The sequence below is a fragment of the Pterocles gutturalis genome, unplaced genomic scaffold (assembly GCF_000699245.1).
Source record: "Pterocles gutturalis isolate BGI_N339 unplaced genomic scaffold, ASM69924v1 scaffold19624, whole genome shotgun sequence".
Classification (NCBI taxonomy): domain Eukaryota; kingdom Metazoa; phylum Chordata; class Aves; order Pterocliformes; family Pteroclidae; genus Pterocles; species Pterocles gutturalis.
In genome coordinates this window covers 14,250-36,540 of record NW_010133677.1, presented here as the reverse complement: position 1 = coordinate 36,540, position 22,291 = coordinate 14,250, and the positions used below count along the sequence as shown (strand labels likewise).

At 36.3% G+C, this 22,291-nt stretch overlaps 1 protein-coding gene across 1 annotated transcript in view; it reads left to right on the top strand.

The window, feature by feature from the left end:
- The window catches only part of LOC104458202 (sodium channel protein type 2 subunit alpha-like), a gene marked incomplete at its 3' end in the record, with an annotated part of 48,364 nt that overhangs the window by 11,854 nt on the left and 14,219 nt on the right, over positions 1 to 22,291 (top strand). Inside the window, exons 7-16 of the mRNA XM_010081328.1 lie at positions 1,724 to 1,787; positions 2,359 to 2,500; positions 3,316 to 3,522; positions 4,916 to 5,206; positions 8,414 to 8,794; positions 9,770 to 9,902; positions 11,529 to 11,767; positions 12,692 to 12,865; positions 14,596 to 14,979; positions 16,554 to 17,033. Of these exons, the coding sequence (XP_010079630.1) occupies positions 1,724 to 1,787; positions 2,359 to 2,500; positions 3,316 to 3,522; positions 4,916 to 5,206; positions 8,414 to 8,794; positions 9,770 to 9,902; positions 11,529 to 11,767; positions 12,692 to 12,865; positions 14,596 to 14,979; positions 16,554 to 17,033 (2,495 nt within the window). The remainder of the gene's footprint in view (positions 1 to 1,723; positions 1,788 to 2,358; positions 2,501 to 3,315; positions 3,523 to 4,915; positions 5,207 to 8,413; positions 8,795 to 9,769; positions 9,903 to 11,528; positions 11,768 to 12,691; positions 12,866 to 14,595; positions 14,980 to 16,553; positions 17,034 to 22,291) is intronic.

Genomic DNA, 22,291 nt, shown 5'->3' with positions numbered 1-22,291 from the left:
TGATGTCTTCAGGATACTTGATGCGTTTTTCTATTATTTCCTGTCTTGAGTTCGTAATGAAACTTGTTATGAAAACCGTATATAGCACAGATCTCTGGAGGATCTTCAGAAAGATGCTTTTATGAAGTGACATTGGGCCACAGAAAACTGCTGTCTGAGAATCTTTTTTCAAGTATTTTGTGATCATTCCAGCCAGAACATATCTTCCTTATTTGCTTATGAAAGTGTCACGTAGGACTTGTACCCATGACTGTTGCCCTGGCAGGAGACAGGAATAGTTTTATATATGGCATATTGTTTATAAACTCATATTGACTAGTTTTATTACTTTATCATTATCATCTTTGTATTGAAAAATTTATTGTTTAAGTGTTTTCCATAATAATGGTCTGAGAGTTGAGCTGACTGGATAGTTTAACTGGATCCTCTGCTTACCAGACTCCGGAGGACCTGTGCCACATATGAATGTGAATTAGGCCCACAGACAATTCTGAAAATCCATCTTGGTACCTGTCTGCATCTTTAAACTTTTAAAGCTTTTTAAGTAGGGGTTGGATCTCTCATGGGCGTGACTATGTGAGCACTGGAATGTCTGAAAATCCAGTGTTTTCTTAAGTTTTTTTTATCTGATAACTGAGAATAGATTGCAGGTGCATAAATTATGCACAAATCTCTCTCTCTAAAATAAGCAGATTTTATGCTGTCTCTATCATATACTGGTGCTGACAGAGTAGAAGCAGTCAATAGGAACTGGTTGCAGTTCCCTGCTTGTCTCTTTAGCATTAGCCCTCAGTTAGTTTGTGCCAGCTAAGCTAGTCCATGCCAGCTGGCAGTGAATTTCAAGGAACCATCTGCTTCCTGGGAACAGCCAGAACATACTTAATTTTGGCAACTTTAGCTTAATATGCCATCTGACCCAAAAATCTCCACTAGAGATTCCTGTTTTACCATAAGAACCCCAAACTAGGAATTGATGGCAATTGGTTTTCCCCTTCTGCCTCAAAGCAGAACAAGGAAAAGAAATTAATGTGCCAGGGGCTTTTAAGACATCCATCACTTTAAATTATCTTTTACTTCATTGTAATAGTTAGCCTATTAACCAAATACATATAGATACTTCAAGTATATTTCTCTGCTATTGAATTTGGTGTAGTAAATTTTTGTAACACACAATAAAAGCTTGGTTTCTCCCTCAGCTGCTCAAGTCAACATCCAGTTAGCAATTTCTTGTGTACGTTTTGGTGTGTTTTCACACTGCAAAAATGTCAGTACTTTTTCATGTAACATTTGGATAAAATAGTATATAATGAATAATAAATTAATAACACTAAATGGTATATATCAAAATGCATGAACAAAGGCAGGGAACTGCCCTCATCCTTTGTCTTGTTTTCCTGATATTTGTTCACTTATTTGCTGACATACACAGTTTCGTAATCCACCTACTGTATCTTATTCATTTGGTTAGGTTACTGAGAATTAGCTGTACAACTACCTTTCTATTTTCTAAAGAAAGACCAACTTCACGACTCTAGAGAAAATAATTTTCCTGTCAAAACAGTATTTTCCATCCTTTTTTCCTTTCTAATCATTAGATATTGCAGTTAAACTGTTTGTTAGCTCTGCTTATTTCTTTAAAGTGTAAGTCTGTCATTGCTCAATTTCCAGTAGTTATATAAGATGTCATTCTCATAACTTTTTCATTTATTTTTTTAAAAAATAGATCACTTTTACTTCTTGGAAGGACAAAATGATGCTCTGCTATGTGGAAATAGCTCAGATGCAGGGTAAGAAAATGGTAATCATTTTTCATTATGCACCAAGAAAAAATAGTTAACTACTTAGAATAGCTCAGGTGGTCAACTTTATCAACTGTACTGTAGAGATGTAAATTACTGATGTTTTGCAATTGAAGCTACACCTAAATATAACCATCTATGTGATCTCAATCTCAGGTTACACAGCCACTTTCTTCAGCATATTAAGCTAATTTTGTAAAGGTAACCACGTGAATGTTATGTGCGTAAGTGTTGCTGCCAGCTTGCTGATAACTGTTTATCATCAGGCATGCTAGTTGACATTCTTCTCTTGTCCTATGGAGGTGTCTTGATATGACAAATTCTGGAGAAGGGTGGATTACTATTAATTATATTATTAAAGCATTGAAATATCATTAGGAAATTGAATTAAAAGTTGAAAAACAGTAAGATGTATATTTTTATCTTAGGCATGTAGAATAAAATTTCACTTGTTCATAATTTCATTAGCAACTGGTACTCCTGAACAATTTTGTGATTTACTATAGCATATCGTAATCTAGAGTAGTTGTTAAAAACAGAATTTCCTCTTCTTTTGTAGTCAATGTCCAGAAGGATATATATGTGTGAAAGCTGGTAGAAACCCCAACTATGGCTACACAAGTTTTGATACATTCAGTTGGGCATTCTTGTCACTGTTTCGATTGATGACTCAGGACTTTTGGGAGAATCTTTACCAGCTGGTGAGGACTTATTAAAATAAACAGCACCATCACCAATACCATTACTACATAGTACTTGCATAGTTACTTTCATTTGCATGTCCCTAAGGCCTTTGGGACAGAAATCACCTTTTATTTCATATATGTAAGTTGTCTAAAACAACAGAGGCCTTGTTCATGATTTAGGTTCCCACGTGCTACTCAAATAGATAAGAAATAGCTGCTATTTTATGGAAGTGGTTAAGCATTATTGTTTCTTTTCACAAATGATTAAATGAACTTAAGTTGTTAAAGCTTCTTACCCAAACATGCTGTAAATAGATGCTAGCTAATTTGATTTGCAGTCTGTTATAAATATGTTGTCTTTGAAAAGGTTACATCTTGTCCCTGAACTACACATACCCTTAACCTGAGGGACAGTGATGTTGTACAGCATGACATTTTATATACTGCACTGTCCTGTAGCATTGTAGTTTGAGATTGATGAGACAAGAAGGTAAGATGCTGGTTTAGTGGCCCCACAACTGTTAGATTTAAAGGCTGTAATATAGATGTATAGTGGGGGCAGCAACTGCTACTACAGATTCTCATTGGTCGAAGTTTGAAGTATTCAAGCTACAGAATCTTACTTATCTTGACCAAGGTAGACACAAAACTTGGATTTTTGCACATGTAGTCAAATAATACTATTTGTATATGGAAAAAGTAACTAAATAATCTTGTGCTAACACAAAGAAATCTTACAATGAATTTCCAGATTATAACACAGAATCTACCATATTATGCAACAGTATTTAAAAGTCTGCTAAAAATGTGTGTTATCTCTTTTTCCCCAGACACTGCGTGCTGCTGGGAAAACATACATGATATTTTTTGTTTTGGTAATTTTCCTGGGTTCTTTCTACCTAATTAACTTGATCCTGGCTGTGGTTGCCATGGCCTATGAAGAACAGAATCAAGCAACAATGGAAGAAGCAGAACAGAAAGAAGCAGAATTTCAACAAATGCTGGAACAACTGAAAAAGCAACAGGAAGAAGCTCAGGTACCCCTGTAAAGTAAAATTCCTTCTTCCATTCATGGTTGTGATTGGATGCATTATGTCCACATATGAGAGTACTTTTACTCCCCTACTCCTATGTTACTATGACTGTAACTATATGTTACCTTCAAGTCTTATAAATTCTTTCATTTTACAAACAATCTTTAATGTTTTCCATTGCACTGCTTCTGCTGGCTTGAGTTAACCTGCTAATTTGTGACAAAAATCATAACCAATAAGCTAAAATACTGTATTTTCAAATTAGAGATGGAAATTGACTTTTTTACTGAGCACTTGAACAAGTTGTCCAGAGTGCATGTGGAATCACCATCCTTGGAGATAATCAAAAGCCATGTGTACGTGGTCCTGGGTGACCTGCTTTAGGTGACCCTGTCTGTGCTGGGGAGTTGGACACGATGACCTCCAGAGGTTCCTTTCCGACCTTAACCATTCTGTGATTCTGTGAGATGGAGATTAAGGTGTGGGGGGTGGAAAAAACACCAGGAATTCTGCCTATTTAAGTAACAGAAGCAAAACTAGTTTAGGTGCTGTGGGAGAAATATTTTGCTTCAGCAACATTTGGTTTTTTTCTACTCATTCCCCAGCTCTCACAGCAGAAAGCCAGAGTGTTCCAGCTTCTGTGTACAGACATCATTATTACATACTGCTGTGAAATTCTTTTTAATTTTTAGAGACTCTGAAATTTTTAATAGGATAATTGATGATGTCTGCTTGGCATGTGGCCACATAGTGCAGAAGTTGAACTATGTCTTCCATGTAAGCACATGGCTAAAGTCTGCAGTAGTTTTTTTGGTTAGTTGGTTAGTTGGTTTGTGGGTTTTTTTTACTTGTAAATAAGTGTTAATCAAATTCTCCACAAATGTTCAAAACTTTAAACAGAAACAGGTCTCTAATAGCCTACAGTTTAACTCAAATCTCCAATTACGATTTGCAAAACTGAGATAAACAAGGTTACACCAGATCTTCAATAGAGAGTATTCAAAATCCAGCAAAGTGGTGTAAGAAAGCGTTGCTTCCTGCTAACAGGGATTTTTTCCTGTTGTTTGAGCCTTGGTTCCTTACTTTTACAAAGTACTTCAGGTGAAAAATTTGTTGCAACATATTGCTCCAGTCTAAAAGAGATGCTTGGTAGCTTGGTTTTCTGACAGCACAGTTCTCCCTTGGGCTGCTCTAACTCCTGGTTTATGGAGCAGTGGCAAACTATGGTTCCTATGGTATTTCACAAATTACACTTCTTACAATATGCTGGGTTCAGTAAAGTGGGATCATTGCTTTTACTTCAAAATCACTTTTTAAGAATGGCAATAAATGTAAAATAGTAAGTGGTGTGTCTTTGTATAAATGTTGTAAATTGCATATGTGCTTGTACATATAGGCAGCAGCAGCAGCTGCAGCAGCTGACTCAAGAGATTATAGTGGAGTAGGTGGAATAGGTGGATTCTCCGAAAGTTCTTCTGAGGCATCAAAACTGAGCTCAAAGAGTGCTAAGGAGAGGAGGAATAGAAGAAAGAAAAAAAAGCAAAAAGAACAATCTGAAGCCGAGGAGAAGGATGGGGAAGAATTTCACAAATCTGAATCAGAGGACAGCATCAAAAGGAAAGGTTTCCGATTTTCCATTGAGGGGAATAGACTGACGTACGAAAAGAGATTCTCTTCCCCACACCAGGTACTATAGTATTGTTACTTCTTAAACCCCTTTGTTGTCTGCTCATCATATAAACAAAACCATGTGAAGTAGCTTGGACAATTCTTGCAAAAGATACCACAGATTCTTTGATATCTTAAATAAAATATAAGCAAGTTAATACTTTCAACCAAAGATGAAACTGTAAGGATTTGAGAAATTTGGTTTTTTCCCTGAATTTTTGTGTGAAATATCAAAATAATGTGTATTAATTAAAAATGAGTTTTATTTCAAGTTTCTTAGTGAAAATGGACCTATCTCCCCATCGAGATGGATATATTCAGCATGATCAGTGGGTTCAAAATTTGGTGGACACATACAAAAGAATTTCATGTTTTAAATTAGAAAAGTACTAAGTTTGGGATGCAAAAAAAAAAAAAAGCAGAAACTGCATAAATCTTTGTGTGAAATTTGACAAATTAATTGATATGAGACCATTAATTGTTTTATCTTAAAGAAGGTGGAAATATCTGTGGCAATGTGTCCTTGCATGTGTTCTCTTACATTGAAACACCAGTGACTCAGAGTGCCATCTGCATCTCCCATCCAGACATTTATTTCATTTGATAGTTTTGTTATGTTATGCCTTCTACAGTTTTCAGAGTTCCTCTTCATCTGCCCACCTCTAACTCTCCCCTCAGCACTTCAAGTCCAGATCTCACATCCATTCTGTCCTTTTTCTGCCCCTTTGTGTGCCTCAATATGCTTCTTCCTTTTATCCCCACCTTCTTGATTCCCCCTGGTCTTTATGACTTGTTTTCTCCCTCTTTTTAGTCACTATTACTAAACTCATTCCTTCCTTTTTAATCCTCTTCCATTACTGTCTCTGGAACACCTGTTTCATCCCTAAATAGATCATAAGCATCCATATTCTCTTCATGTATTACTTCCTCCAGCTTCCATTCTCAAAGAAGCTCAGACCTCTTAATCCAATATTTTCTTATTATGGACTGTGCTCTTTAGACCAGACCATGGTGGGAATATAATGTTTCTAGCTTCCTATTTCTCCAAGTTAACTCCTCCTTCCACCTGCTGATGTACTTCCTTTTTTAATAGTACTGCACCCTTCCCCCTCCCTCCTCCCACCAACCCCCCATCCCAGCCCTTGGTCTGCCACCATTTTATGTTGTTAACTGTCTAACTAGTCTCTGTAAGAGTTCATTGATGAATTTAGTTAGTTCATGATTCATTTTGTTCCTTATACAAATTTTCACACCTATATCCATTGACTTCAACTTCATGTTGAAGACTCATCTGATCCCTTAGGTGCATATTCTTGCTTGTGTCTTCATTCAGACTGCAGCCTTATTCAACTGTAGCTGAATTCATCCATCTTGTAAGAAATGAAGCATTCCTCATACAATTTGCTTCTCTTACCTTTTCATCTCCAAGTTCATTTTCAGCTGTTTACTATGACAGTTTAGCAATCCCCTCCCCTCTGATTTTCCAACCCTACTTCCTTTTCACTCTGGGTTCTAGCCACTAAACAGAAATCCCACTCGCTAGTTTTTAATAACCTTTTCCTGGACAAAACTCAGGTTTATATCTCATCTTTGACATTTTCCTTGACATTTCACTTGCCTTCAATGTAACTGACCATTATGTTTTTCTTGAAAACTTATTCTTCCTAATGTCCATGATTTTGTCTCCTCTCAATTCTCCTGGTTTAGTTGTGCTTTAGAAAATCATTCTACCCCTTTCACAGTTTTATAAGGGATTTCCACAAGGCCTTTGACTAGTTCCCTTCTCTCTCTCTTTTTATTTTTTTTTTAACTCTCCTGTGGACCCACAACTGTGAATCACTTTTAGCTTGGACCTCTTTTGAATGTCCCAGTTACTGCTGTATTAATCAAGAATGTTGTTGCAAAGAGCACTAACCTACCTCATTGCTTTTACCTAATCTGCTAGTAAACATACCTAGCTAAAGATATTTTTTTTTGATACCATAAAACATATGTGCTTAAAGTTCTTCCCAACCCACCTTGTCTACTTACAGTAAACAAGTCAAGTCCTGGCTTTGACTGACCCATGCCAGCATCCATAACCTCCTGTTAAATTTTCAAACTAGTTTCTTTGACCTCTTTCTGGTATGCTGCCCCTCATGCTTGGAAGAAGCTCCCATGAGTTTCCACAGAACACTTCATTGCTTTCCTCAAATCCCTCTTTAAAACTCTCTTTTACCATGCTGCCTACAGAAAGCTTGGCAGGGAAGTGACTTCAGGTGAGCTAAGACCACTGTTTATCATACCCATAAATTTTGCCTCTTTGTATTCCCTCTCTTTTTGTATCCATCTGTGTGTTACACTTAGATGATAAGTTCTTCACAGAGTGCCTTTTTGTTCTGCATTTTGCAGTACCTAGAACAATGGGGCTCAGGTCCATAAAGATAAGTTGCAGAAGAGAAACAAAGACACTGCTTTGTTATGTGTCATCTCTGCTTGTCATAGAGGTCTTGGGTGAAATCGGGTGCTAATGCTAATCAATCAAGTCAAGAGAATCACTGGTGTGAATTAAACTTGCAAGATCAGAGCATTATTTTGACTCTGGTCTTGAAAAGGTCCTCCCATAGCAGAACATTTATTCACATGAGTAAACTGATGAAGATTAGTGAGACTGTTAATACAAAATTACAGACATATCTTTGCATATTTGGGATATAATAGGACTTTAAAAATAAATAAAAACCTTATAGTGGCCTATTTGACTAGTATCTGTAAACATACTTATGCTTTTTAAACTAGGCAGTATTTGGGAGCTACCTCTGTGTGCAGACTGAGTCACAGGAAATTTGCCCAAAATTTTATTTACTCAGCCTGTCAGACTAATGCCAACCTTGGGTAAATGGTGTCTAGATGTGCTTACTCAGTTTATGAACAGTTGGTAATAAAACAGGCAGAATGGCAGAGGAAACAATTATGTCAAGCAGTTTCTTTTACTCTAATTAAACCAATCGATTTCATATATTCAAAGTAGTAAAATAACTAGTCTTTGTCTGTCACTTATGTGCTTTTTGTTTACTATCCAAAAGGGAGTGTATCTGGCGGGGGCTGGGAGGGCTGTACCAGTTAATTTCTTTGTAGATGACCTTACCCTTTAAAACATATTAATACTGTGGTTTTTTCCCCTGTATGGAGACATTATATATAAAAGGATTTTCATCTGATAATCATTGTTTTTATTTGCCTGCAGTCTTTGCTGAGCATTCGCGGCTCCCTGTTTTCCCCAAGGCGCAACAGCAGAACAAGTCTTTTCAGCTTCAGAGGTCGAGCAAAGGATGTAGGATCAGAAAATGACTTTGCTGACGATGAGCACAGCACTTTTGAAGACAATGAGAGCAGAAGAGATTCTCTCTTTGTTCCTCATAGACACGGTGAACGGCGCAACAGCAACATTAGTCAGGCCAGTAGGTCCTCCAGGACAATACCTCCGCTTCCAGCAAATGGGAAGATGCACAGCACTGTGGATTGCAATGGAGTCGTTTCTTTAGTCGGTGGGCCACCAGCTCTGACGTCACCTGCTGGACAGCTTCTGCCAGAGGTGATGATTGATAAAGCAGCCACTGCTAGCAATGTAAGAAAGTCTGCAATAGCTCAGGCATGATGTCTTCTCCCTGTATGATCAGCTGCTATTTCTACAAAATGTAGTCACTTCAGAATGATTCCCTTTCTGGCCAAGTTGTGAATGCTCCTTTCATATATTCCAGTTAAAAGCTAAAGCAAAACCTGAAAAGATATACTGATTTACTGGGAATTAACAGAATAGCATAGTAAACCATTGAAAAAATGTAGTCTGTGTAGTTTTATAGCCATTGATTCATTGTGCTAAATGAAGACTTAACTGGAAGTTTTTGTATTCGTATATAAGACAGGATATCAAAATGGAAAAAAAATATATTTACTTAATGGGATATATTAAATGAGTATTTAACTTCCCGCTGACCGTATATAAAACTTTTGATATAACACTGGTAGTACAACTTATATGGTTTGTGATAGTGTTCCTGTAACATAGTTAATTATTCTAGGGTTTGGGTTTTTATTTTTTGGACATGTCAACATTATTAAATATTTTTTCTTTTATTTTGTTTGAAAGTGTGTTCTCAGAAATTGATAATTTATGCTAAATTAAGAGTTATCTTAAGAAAATACACCAACTCTTGGTGCTTTCACTGCTAGCTGTGTGGGCTGTGCATTTTCATGTTTAGAAAAAGACTTCACTGCCTAACTAGAAAGAGAGAACAGCAGAGCTCATTGACAAGAATTGTGGAACTTTTTATAGTCTAAAACCTGTTTATAGTCTAAAATCTGTTTTAGTGTTTCAGCCTTGTTCCAGCAATGTTCTTTAAGTACAAGAGCAGCCCTACTGATCGATTTGACTGTTTGCTGTATACAAGGTTGGGTATACATTAGTCTATTGCATAGCCACAACATAAATGGAGCATGATGCAGGACAGAAGAGTGTTTTAAACCATTACACTTTTACAATAATTTACGATGTTATTAAATGAACAATCAATAGGCTATTTTATCAGTGTTTTATTTTCAGGGCACTACTACAGAAACTGACTTAAGAAAGAGACGGTCTAGTTCTTATCATGTTCCTATGGACTACCTAACAGATCCTAGTGCAAGGCAGAGAGCAATGAGTATAGCCAGCATGCTTACAAACACAATGGAAGGTACGTAACACAGAATTTTTGTATGACAATGCTGTAAAGTGCTATTAAATGTACGCTACGTAGTAGTGCTGTTTTAGGGCAGCTATTTCAGCCTAAAGGGCAGAGGCAAGATGAGATCTGTATACGGAGGTAGTATTTTTTTTATTAAAGATGGACTGATATATTTGGAAAAGCAGTCAAGCTTTCAATATACTAATAGGTTTCAGGTGGAAGTAGCAAACTTCCAAGTGCAAGCAGAAAGCAATTGATCAATGCAGTGTTTCTCTAGAGAAGTTATCTTTTTAGATTAATGAAACAGCTATGCTTCTTGCAGTAGAACAGTCCCTTTCTGCTGATTCACCAGACATGCTGTTTCACAAAGGATCACATTGTTCTTCCTGTAAGGCTAAATAGAATGAATCCGAATCACAGAATTAAGCAACTAATTGTAAGAAAGGACAAGACATTACTTTGAGGCTTGAATGACTATGCCCAAAATAGCAAATGGGAAAGAAATAATGAGGAGGTTTGCACATGTGGACCATAATACTGTCTAAATAGTTGTCTGACTTGAGGTTAGTTCTAAATTTTTATCTTTCATGAGGAAAATCGTAAATATTTTATTCATTCTATGTATAGAATCATAGAATGGTTTGGGTTGGAAGTGACCTTAAAGATTATTGAGTTCCACCTCCCCTGCCATGGGCAGGGACACCTTCCACTAGACCAGGTTGCTCAAAGCCTCATCCAGCCTGGCCTTGAACACCTCCAGGGATGGGGCATCCACAGCTTCCCTGGGCAATCTGTTCCAGTGTCTCACCACCCTCACAGGAAAAAATTTCTTCCTAACATCTAATCTAAATCTACCCTCTTTCAGCTTATACCCGTTACCCCTTGCCTGCTAACTACACTCCGTGATGCAGAGTGCCTCCCCATCTCTCCTGTAGTCCCCTTTAAGTACTGGAAGGCTGCTCTATGGTCTGCCCAGAGCGTTCTCTTCTCCAGGCTAAAACAACCCCAACTCTCTCAGCCTGTCATTGTACGGGAGGTCCTCCAGCCCCCTGACTATCTTCGTGGCCCCTCTCTGAACGTGCTCCAACAGGTCCATGTCCTTCCTGGGCTGAGGACTCCAGAGCTGGATGCAGTACGCCAGGTGGGGTCTCATAAGAGCAGAGTAGAGGAGCAGAATCACCTCCGTCGACCTCTGGTCATACTTCTTTTGATGCAGCCCAGGATCCAGTTGGCTTTCTGGGCTGTGAGTGCACATTGCTGGCTCATATTCAGTTTTTCATTCCCCCAAGTCTTTTTCTGCAGGCTGCTTTCAATCCACTCATCGTCCAGACTGTATGCCAGATTTCTAAGACAAATTTCTATTTTGCATCCTATATAGCATTTGCTTGTGAATGGTTATTTTATCAATTGAGTATTTAGTATTCTTTTTACATAAAATTTAAACCATAGTGGGACAGATTGTTTTTAATTGTAATTTCTTTTTACTGACAGTAGCCTTTGTTTCAAAAGGTCTACAATATTAACACATTTTATCAACAGTACCTTAGAAAACAGCATTTAGACATCAAGGAAATATTCAGGTGATACTGCAATAGAGTAACATATTTAAAATGTTATTTTCATTTTTCTCTCCAGAACTGGAAGAATCCAGACAGAAATGCCCACCATGCTGGTATAAATTTGCTAACACTTGCTTGATTTGGGACTGCTGTACTCCCTGGCTGAAAGTCAAACATATTGTAAATTTGATTGTGATGGACCCATTTGTTGATCTGGCCATTACTATCTGCATTGTCCTAAACACCCTGTTCATGGCCATGGAGCACTATCCAATGACAGTACAGTTTAGTGGTGTGCTTTCAGTAGGAAACCTTGTAAGTCTTTCACAATGTACCATATGTGTCAAATGCATTTTTCTGAAATAATTCTTCTGTGACCTGTGTACGTGTGTTTAAAAGAAAATATTGACTAGATAGTTATAGGTTTGGGATGGTTGAATTTAAATTTAAGCTGTCTTGAATCCTTCTTTGTTGACATTTATGGATTTCAGCACACTTGCTGTATGGAGCACAAGATAGTAAGATCTGTTGAGTCGATATGCATTGTGATTTTTAAAACCTTCAGCTTCTGTCATTGAAGCTGGTGATGGTATTTATGTAATGTTTTTTCTTGGATGGATACTTGTAAATCATAAAAACTTTCAGTTCCATTCCTGCACCTGTCCCACTCCTCACTAGCACCTCCTGAGGTCCTGTGTGTTCAGGGTATTGTAGAGGGGAAAGACTCAGTAAGCGTGGCAGATACACTGAAACTCTGCAGGAAATGGTGAAATGGCATGACAGTGCCTTCTGCAGGTCATCCTGAAGAATAGTTCTGCTCACATTTCAATATATTTTTTTTTCTTAATAGAGTAATTGTCCCTGTCATAAATGTATCTTTGTCTCTAGAAGCAAAAAGATGTCCCAAGGGCAAAGATGAGATCTAAGGAGGAAAAACTGAGCACTAAAATCAGAGGAGATTCTGTGTACTGGTACTTATACATGCATATTAGTAGGCTAGATTTACGTCTTTTACCCATTTACCTCTTTTTCTTTGGAAACCAAACATTGTGATGCGTATGTAAGCTTCAAATCTGAATTTAATTCCTAACTACAATGTACGGCAATATAGAGAAGCTCGTCAGATTTATCATGGATTGCTTGCTGAGGATATAACTTACAAAAAGTTGATACCATTAGTTTTATTTTTTAAAATATTTTCTCATTAAACTGAAGTAAAAAACTGTGTTTGCCTTGCAGGTATTTACTGGAATTTTCACTGCAGAAATGTTTCTCAAGATAATTGCCATGGATCCTTATTATTATTTCCAAGAGGGCTGGAATATTTTTGATGGTTTTATTGTGAGTCTTAGTTTAATGGAGCTTGGCCTTGCAAATGTTGAAGGATTATCTGTACTTCGATCATTCCGATTGGTAAATATACTAAACAAAATATGTTTCTATGTTACATTTTTGCATTTGTGCATGTATGTTGTGCATTTTTTTTGTTTGTACATTATATTTTTTGGCTAAGACAGAAGATCTTTTCGTAAGGGCTTAGAAAATACTAAATTGCATACCCACTAGATGGCATGTATCTCTTATGTCAGGTTTGTTTTACATATTATCTCAGAAACGTCTATTTTTTCTTCAAGACGTTGTCAACATCAATTCTGTTCTTGCAGTGAGCGTGCTTTAAATATTAACTTTTTTTAGTAGTACTGTCTCTCAGAATCTTTTTCTCCCTAGATGAGGGAATGAAAATGCAAGAGCCATACACCCTCAGTACCTTCAGTGACTGAAGATTAGTAAATCGCTTCGTAAATAACGGATTGGTTAACAAAAGTTTATTAACAGTTTTAGCTGATAGACTTCCATTACCAGTTTGCTTACATGGTTAGTTTTAGAAGAGAGTAATGTAAAGATTTTTCTTTCGATAGGGATTTTTCATCACTACCAGCCTTCTCCTTAGGATCCTCTGCAAGGGCCTATCCACTGTCTAATAACTTTTCTGTTGAGAAGTCACTATAGTATCTCTGTGTCTTGTTAGATATCTCTATCATGAACAGGAACTTGAAAAACCTTCGTCGTGCTGAAGACTAGGCTAGTATGCAAGTTATGTTTAAATCCTCTTCTGAAAAGACCTACACAGTAAGAGATATGAACCTAGACTTCCTAATCATCAAGCTCAACTTTTGCCATAAAGCAAAAAATATTTAACTTTAAATAAAAGTTAAATAAACCTCCTTTAAAAAAAGAGGGGGTTTAAATTTGTCCATATGCTGGTTCTCTGCATTATATTGCATTCTGCCTGAAGTCTAATGTCTGGATTGACTTCTACCTCAGTAATAGAATTCCGTTTTTAACTTCACATCTATATATTTTATGTCTCATCTCATGAAATAATACTTAGATTTAGCTTCCTTTTAGTATTGTCCTCTCAGTTGTCTAAACACTTGCTGTATCTTTCCAAATAATTTCATTTTTGTCTGTTTCAAGTTGTACTTTAATACACCACTTTCCTTTGTCTGTTTTTCACAATGTTGTATGACAAACTTTGTAAGACACATTATGCTAATTTTAAATGACAGAAGAGATATTGTTGATGATACTTGCGAGTGACTTGTGTGCCTGTCATTGACAACTCTAGTTTGTTTCTCTTTCTAGGAAAACCATTTCTTCCATCTCTCTGCCAGTTAAGATGAAAGAGGTCTGGAAGTGTCTATACACTTACAATCCTGTTAAACTGATCACATTTCATATGTGCTCATTTATTTTTAGCAATATTCTCTTATGGTTTAGCAATATTCTCTTACGGTTAACTAAAGGAGAAAGAAAGTTTTGTCCAACAAGTGTAACTTTTTTTGTAGATATCTAAAGTCACCAAAAGAAGCAAACTCTGAATTGGAGACTGTGATAATTGCAATGTAGTTGAAATGAGCATAGAGACAGTATTTTTGACTTCTTGTGACTTGAATCACGACTTAAGACTGCTGGGGCCTAGCATTGTACAAAGAACTGGAAACATAAATTTTGTAACTAAAGTTTCTAAAGGTTACATGAGACATGATTTAGACACAGGGTAACTGAATTATGAAATGTATAGCATAATTTCATTACAATTAGTAACATGAATAACTGTATATTATTTTTCTGTTTTGCAGCTTCGAGTTTTCAAATTGGCAAAATCTTGGCCAACTCTAAATATGCTGATTAAAATTATTGGCAACTCAGTGGGGGCTCTGGGAAATCTGACCCTGGTGCTGGCCATCATTGTGTTCATTTTCGCTGTGGTTGGGATGCAGCTGTTTGGGAAAAGCTACAAGGAATGTGTCTGCAAGATCTCTAGTGACTGTGAGCTTCCACGCTGGCACATGCATGACTTTTTCCACTCTTTCTTGATTGTATTCCGAGTGCTCTCTTTCCTGATTGTATTTCGAGTGCTGTGTGGAGAATGGATAGAAACGATGTGGGACTGCATGGAGGTTGCAGGCCAAACCATGTGCCTTACGGTCTTCATGATGGTCATGGTGATTGGAAACCTAGTGGTGCGTAATCAGTGGTGACTTTATAAAGCTATTAGAACATATTTCCTATTTTTTGTGATTTAGAAATCAGAGGTAAAGACTGGGGAAGGACTTTAGGAGATCATGTAATTCCTTTGCAAATATACCTTGATCATTATGAAAATGTTTGTCTACTTTTTCTTGTAAATCTTCAGTAAGTTTATAATCTCCTTAGTAAGATCAGTGCTGAATTATGCTTATAGTTAAAAATGTGTTTCAAAAAAAATCTAACTTAAATCACCTTTTACAGCCAATTAAACTGACTGGTCTCAATAGGGATGGAAAACAGTTGGTTGTCATGACAGCATTTATATTACTTAAAGGTTTACTCTCTCCACTTTCAGTCTTTTCCTTCTGAAACAAAATGAGCCCAGCTGCTCAATTTTTTCTCATAGATGGTGATTTCTAAACGACTTATCCCTTTTGCTACTGGTGTCTGAATTCCTCCCAAGCAGCATTTTGGATAGAGAGACAAGTACAGAATAATGTAGAATAATTATACTTCCATGTCTTACACCCAACATTCCTTGTGATACATCCCCAAATAACACATGAAATTTCTGTACCAGCATTGCTTTCCTGATGCAGTCTATATGCCCTTTTCTGCAGTGCTTCCACCTTGCCAGTCTTCACACCTTCTGTATATGTGCTTTTCATTTTTCATAACCAATGTTTCTACACTAGTACTTCAGAATTAAATGCCATATTAATTTTGAATCATTTCACCAATTTACCATGGTTTTGTCTAATTGTAGTTCTTTCTTGCTGAGTGAGAGCATCCCTTCTCTTTTTGGTATCATGCACAAATTTTATAAATGTGCTTATCCACAGGCATAAATGCCAAATTTAACGGGACTAATGTGAGACTCCTGTGTTATACCTTCTAAAATATTCTGCAAGGTTGAACAGGAAGAATTGACAAATATAATTTGTATATTATTTTTAATCAGTTTTGCACATAGTCTCTCATAATTACATGTAGTCCAAGTTTCTCTTGTATGTTTGTAAAATGTCATGCAAGAAAGTCTGAAGTAGTTCCCTAAAATTGAGGTGTATCACATCTGTGGACTCTTTCTTTCGTAGTTTGCCTGCCCAAAACAAAAATAGACTGACATATTCTTGGCAAATATAAAAGTTTATTATATTCTGAATTAGAGACACTGAAACAGTCTGTTGAACTGCAGAAGACTGTAGTCTGAATGTGTTCCTCTCGCCTATGAACACTACAGCAAATGGAGCTTGTTGTATCCTGCCTCCTTATGTCATTCCGCATTTTGAGAAGCAGACCTGCACTGCTTCCAGTGGGGAGGAGAAAGTCAAAGAACAGCTCAGATTTTCACCCTTATTAGTCAAGTTAAACAAGCTAAAAACGTTTTTGGCAAATTATAGTAAAACATGGGGGACAGGGATTATGGACTGGAAATAATAACAGGAAGGCTGAAATAAAGTGCTAGCTGTGAAATAAAAATTATGTCATATTGAATGACCCATAATGTTATTGCTTTTATGACTTAAAAATAAGAGATCCACTATATTTTCTCCTTACTGTCTTTTAGGTACTCAACCTCTTTTTGGCCTTGCTGCTGAGCTCATTTAGTTCAGACAACCTTGCTGCTACAGACGATGATAATGAAATGAACAATCTACAGATTGCTGTAGCAAGGATTCAAAAAGGCATAGATTATGTGAAGAGAAAAGTACGTGAATTCATCCAAAAAGCCTTTGTTAGAAAGCAGAAAGTTTTAGATGAAATCAAACCTCTTGAAGACCTAAACAACAAAAAAGACAGCTGTATTTCCAACCACACAATAGTAGAAATAGGTAAAAACCTTGCCTATCTTAAAGAAGGGAATGGAACTACCAGTGGCATAGGGAGCAGCGTGGAAAAATATGTTGTTGATGAAAGTGATTACATGTCATTCATAAACAATCCAAGTCTCACTGTGACAGTGCCAATTGCTGTTGGGGAGTCAGATTTTGAAAATTTAAATACAGAGGAGTTCAGCAGCGAGTCAGACCTGGAAGAAAGCAAAGAGGTAAGACTGTTTCTATATTTAAAATACTCTGATGCTTTTCTCTTTTTCCTAAGGTTGTTAGTGTTGAATTCAAATCTCTAATTCCTGTATAATAGCGTATACAAATTTGTAATGGTATTTAAGGTAAATTGATGTAGGGTTGCAGGTTTTGAATGAGATGGTAGTACGGTATTGCATTTACAGTAATAATCAAGATGCATAAGACAGTTTTTTAGAAAATTAATATATTTTTCTTATTTTATTTAGTTAAACTGTTTTAACAAGAAAATGAACCAATTTAATAGACCTGGATACCAAAAGTCTTATAAAATGTGGGGGTGTTGTGCAAGTTTCTCCATGGTTATTTCATCAGTGCAGTTTACTCTTTTGTCAGCTTTCTGGAGAGCCTCCTTTCAAATTAACGGTTCATTGTGATGCTTTTAACCTTTTTGATATAGTCAAAATATGTTCAGATACATCATAAGTATGTTTGAATACTGGACCAGCATCACTAAATGATTTAATATGAATCACTAATAATCCATCTGATAGTAGCAGAACCACTGAAGAAGTGAAGTAATAACCTTATGGTAAAAAAGTTATGAAGCTTTATATCTCAGTAGAAGATCTTTTCATATGGCCACCCGTTGCCATTTTTAAAGCTTTGAAATATTTGAATTTGTTACCTACTGTGATCATAAGAAAATATGCCTCTTTCTGGCACAATGTTGTGCCAAATGGCCAAATCTGAGCTAGCATTTTATGAGTTACAGTGAATGCCAAAGACCTTATTGTTTTAAGCCGGTGCTCTGTCCTCCACAATTGTATATGGTGGAGGAGCACCAGCTCAAGTGGAGTAAGTTGATGCTGTGTTTCGTACTGATGCTACTTCATTCAGAATTAGCACGGGTAGTTTTGAACAGTACTGCATTTTATGTTGTAGGCATAAACTAATGTAAAAGTTTTCATAAGTAATTTCCTTGTGCTTTAATCTGAGAGTATAAATATGGCGAAGATTCTAGTAATTCTCACTCAGAGATCCTTTATTGTACAGATGTCATATATTTAGTAGTATTTACTTGTTTTTGTCGTTGTTCTTTTAAAAATATTTATTTTTTGCAGATTGATTGTATTAGTATTTATCCTACTCTTCAAACCATTACTTGGGTGTAGAACAAAGCAGAAGTTGTTGTAATTTAACCTTTAATTGTTCTATGTGATGAAGAGGGATTACATGAAGGTTTCTTGGTCTGAGTGTAGGATTTTGGTTGATTTTATTCTAAATTTGTACATCGGATACTAAAAGGAATCTTCTTCAGGCACCTTTCCACCACACAGGGCTAGTACATTGTTCTGTCCTTCCATTCTTCTTCTGTTCCATTGTTCTGTCATCCCATTATTAACTGTTTCAAAACTTACTGTTGCCAGAGGAGCAGGAAATTCTACTGCTAATCTGGTCAAATTCCACCTGTCGGTGAGATAATCCATAATGATTGCATATGACAGTAATGGCTATTTTTCTGACTTTTTGTAAATCATGTAGTTTTTTGGTGTAGGCCTGGTCCTTCGGGATTTGTTCTTTTCCTGCTAATCATCTTAAAATCCATCTATCAGTTTCAGCCTTTTCCTTGCTTAGGAACTACTGATAGCCAGAGGATATACTGAAAGTTTGGGGATAAAGTGTCTTAAGTTAAAGTTCAGTACTAGGAAACAGAATACTTTGTATTTCTTCAGCACAAAATATTTATTGCTATCTTGGTGGAGTAACAAATACCTATCTGTCAGTCAGTATTTGTCTGTAAAGTTAGCATAGTATTTATATCAGTTTCAAGGGTGCTGTCAACCTAAACCTATCATTTTTCATAAAATATTCTAAATGTCTCAATTGGAAAGTGTGAAAGAGATACTGTTAGTTCACTCTGCAGATATATTGTAACTGGCAATGATGCTTCAGATGATATTACTGTATGAATGACACTACAAGAAAATCTTCTCACACAGATGGAGTCTGAGATGTTGGCTGTGAAGTCCCAGTACAATCATAAGTATGGACTCAGAAAAGCTCTCCTCTCTTTGCTTCTTATTTTGAGCTCCCACCCATATCAGATTCTGATGATGTTACTCATGCCAATACTAGCACTGGTCATGGTAGTAGTATATCTTGTTTTAAATTGCCCTATATACTTTTTCTGGGGTTGTTCTTTTTTAAAAGTTATGAAGTTATGTACATGTTAACTGAAGTTTCATCAAAATAGATTATAGGTCTGATAATTGGCAACTTCTGTGCAACAAGTAATTTGGAAGTGTAATTGGATTCTACTAATTTAAATGCTATATGTCATTAAAATGACCAAGAAAGAAGTAATTTAAATATTTTCCATTAGTGATTATTAATTAGCTGCTGAAGTCTTTTAAAAAACGTAATCACAGGACTGTTCTGTACTAGTGGAGTATTCTCCATTTCTTATGCAGAAGCTCCAATTGCTGTGCAGAAAATAATTTGTGATTCACTGAACAGTGGTAGTAAGAAGGAACGTGATTTTGGTGGTGCCTAATGATTAAGGCAGGTGTTTTGAGAAAGAAATCTTTCCCTGCTACAAAATCTGTCTATTTCTTCATTGTGTAACAGGGTTGCTGACTGTTTTCCGTAGACATATTTTTCCTTTTCCCAGGGGAAGCACCTCAATTTGGTTATTCTACAAGGTGACAAAAATATTTGTTTAATTCCTATAGGGAAAATTCTAAACCAACACTCTTGCCACGAAAATTACCATAGCAAAAGAAGGCTTTTTTTTTTTAATTAAAAAAAGTGACTAAAAATGGCTATGGCTTTTTGTTCAAGGCTTCCTCTTTTTGCCATGCTATAATGTGCCTCACATTTCTGCCCTCTCATGTTTTCCCATTTATATGATTCTGCTGTTGCCGAGTGTTGATCTGCCAGTCACTTCATTGTTTATACCACAAATTAAAAGAGCTTAAGTCAGAAACTGCCACCAGACCACGTTCAATTAGCAGTATCCCAGATGAAAGGCAGCTTAGGCATCCATGTACTGCAAAAATACCCTGCACAAGATAGCCAGATGCTGAGTGTGTGTCTGTGTGCTTTTGCTTTTCTCTGTGTATACACATGCATACACGTATTCATTGTGGTATAAGGTAATAAGCTGAATTTCTACAAAGTAATTATAATTTATTAGCAAGTCTTAATTAAGTATATTAATGTTTGGTGAATTCTTTATTATCACATATATATTTTCCAGTATTTTGATGGAAATATTAACTAGATGATGCCTTTCTAGAAACAATGCATACAGTATTGTGCGCGCTACTAGGTGTGAATTTACAAGGAATTTTCTAGAAAATTGCGTGAAACCTAACCCAGAATTAGTTACAAGAACATTGTGTCCATAACAATGGTAGTGGGGGAATACAATGTAATAAGAGACCTAAAGAACAAATCCTAAATAAAACTTTACTATGGAAGTAGGGCCATTAACAAATATGGGACCACTGTGCTGAGTCTGTTATCCTACACGTAAAGGTCCGTGGACCTGAGATGCACTAGTGCTATCCTGTGTAGAAGCTATAAAAGTAATTTTTCCTTTTTAGGTCCTTAAATAGTATGGGGATGGTTCATATAGAAAATTTTGTAGTGCATGTGTAGCTGTGTAATAATTAGACTTCTATGCTAAGTGTAACTTTTAGGCTAGTAATTACACCAAGATATTTTTAAATGCCTTAAAAAATATGGGATTTCCTAATGCTGTTGCAGACACCTTAATGATGTATATTTTACTTTAAGCAGTATTCAGCGCAAAAAGGCAGAGGTGCTGTGTCCTGAATTTCATTTCCTAACATTCTTACTTCTCACAGGAGTAGAACCAAGCTGGATCAGTCAAGCGGGCAGCTCTGGTGCCTTTTAGCGAGGCAGAGCATCGTGTCACCAAATTTATACAGGTTACCTAAGCAAGTTATACATCTATATGTATATACTATATAATAACTTTTAAATAGATATTGACTGGCCTGCATGCTCTTCAGCTATGATCCTGTCCCATTCATTGCAATAAAGTACAAACATGCACAGCTGCTCTCTGCTGAGTCACGGGACTCGCATCACAGCATGGTCAGGCAAGATCGGCAGTCCTAATATTTCTGTGGTTCAGATGCTATACTTTCCATGATATTTTATTCGTATTTTGCAGTGCATGCTATGTACCTTTCCCAAACTTGATGGTAAAGTTTTCAGGATTCTATTTCTGAAGGGTTTTCTTTTCTTTTGAAATAAGACAGAATATGTAACATGTAAGCTATGTTTCTCATCAGAAGCTTATGTAAGTCCATCTGTAAATTGTATGGATAATGAAAGGCTGCTAGCTGTTTTGGGAAGCTTTCATACTATTGTATTTTAGCATATAATAGAGGTAGCTTGCAAACTCATGATAGTCACATTTATATTTCACAATTTTTTTCTTTGAAATGTTTTTTTCAGTAGTTGTATAAACAGTTATTTTGGAGATTAATATGCAGTACTTGAAGCAACATTAAGCATGAAATCATTAATTTCCACACTCAAAGCATGTGACCATCATTTGGTTAAAAAAGCTCATACAAAACTGGTATTTGGCTGGTCAAACATTCAAAGATCAGTTCTGCTCTTACTTACACCCACACTTACAAGTGTAGAGGTGCAAAGAGAAAACTGATGGCAAGATCTGGCCCGATTCAGTCTTAGCTTAGCTCTTTAATTTATGCTCACAAATTGACTGCCTTCCCAAACATCTGAAATTGTCTGCCCTGAGAAACTTAAACTTATTGTCATCTTATCAGTAATAAATGAAGTTCAGCAGTCTAGTAAATAAGTTACTGATTTTTGGACCCAAAGGTCCCCAGCTTCAGTATGTTTTACATCTCGCCTGTTAATCACCATAATATTACAACACCATAGTTGTATGATGCTGCTTTCAGTCTGGTAAATCAGTGGAGTTAAAATATACTTACTGCATAGCTTTTTGTCATCTATTTTGTAGGGAATAATTTATCTGGTAAGTCATATTTTAATTTAAAAATATTAATTATTCAAAATCCTTTGATACTCTGAAGAATTTAGGCTTTCAGTTGTGAATGGGTCACATCGTGTTGGCATATTGTGATTCATAGTGGATGATATTAAGTTGTTAATATCAGAGTTAATTAAATTTCATTTAATTAACCATTTCAAACAGCAGTCCCTTGCTCTGTTTCAGAAATATCCTTTCACTATTGCTTGTGTGAATTAA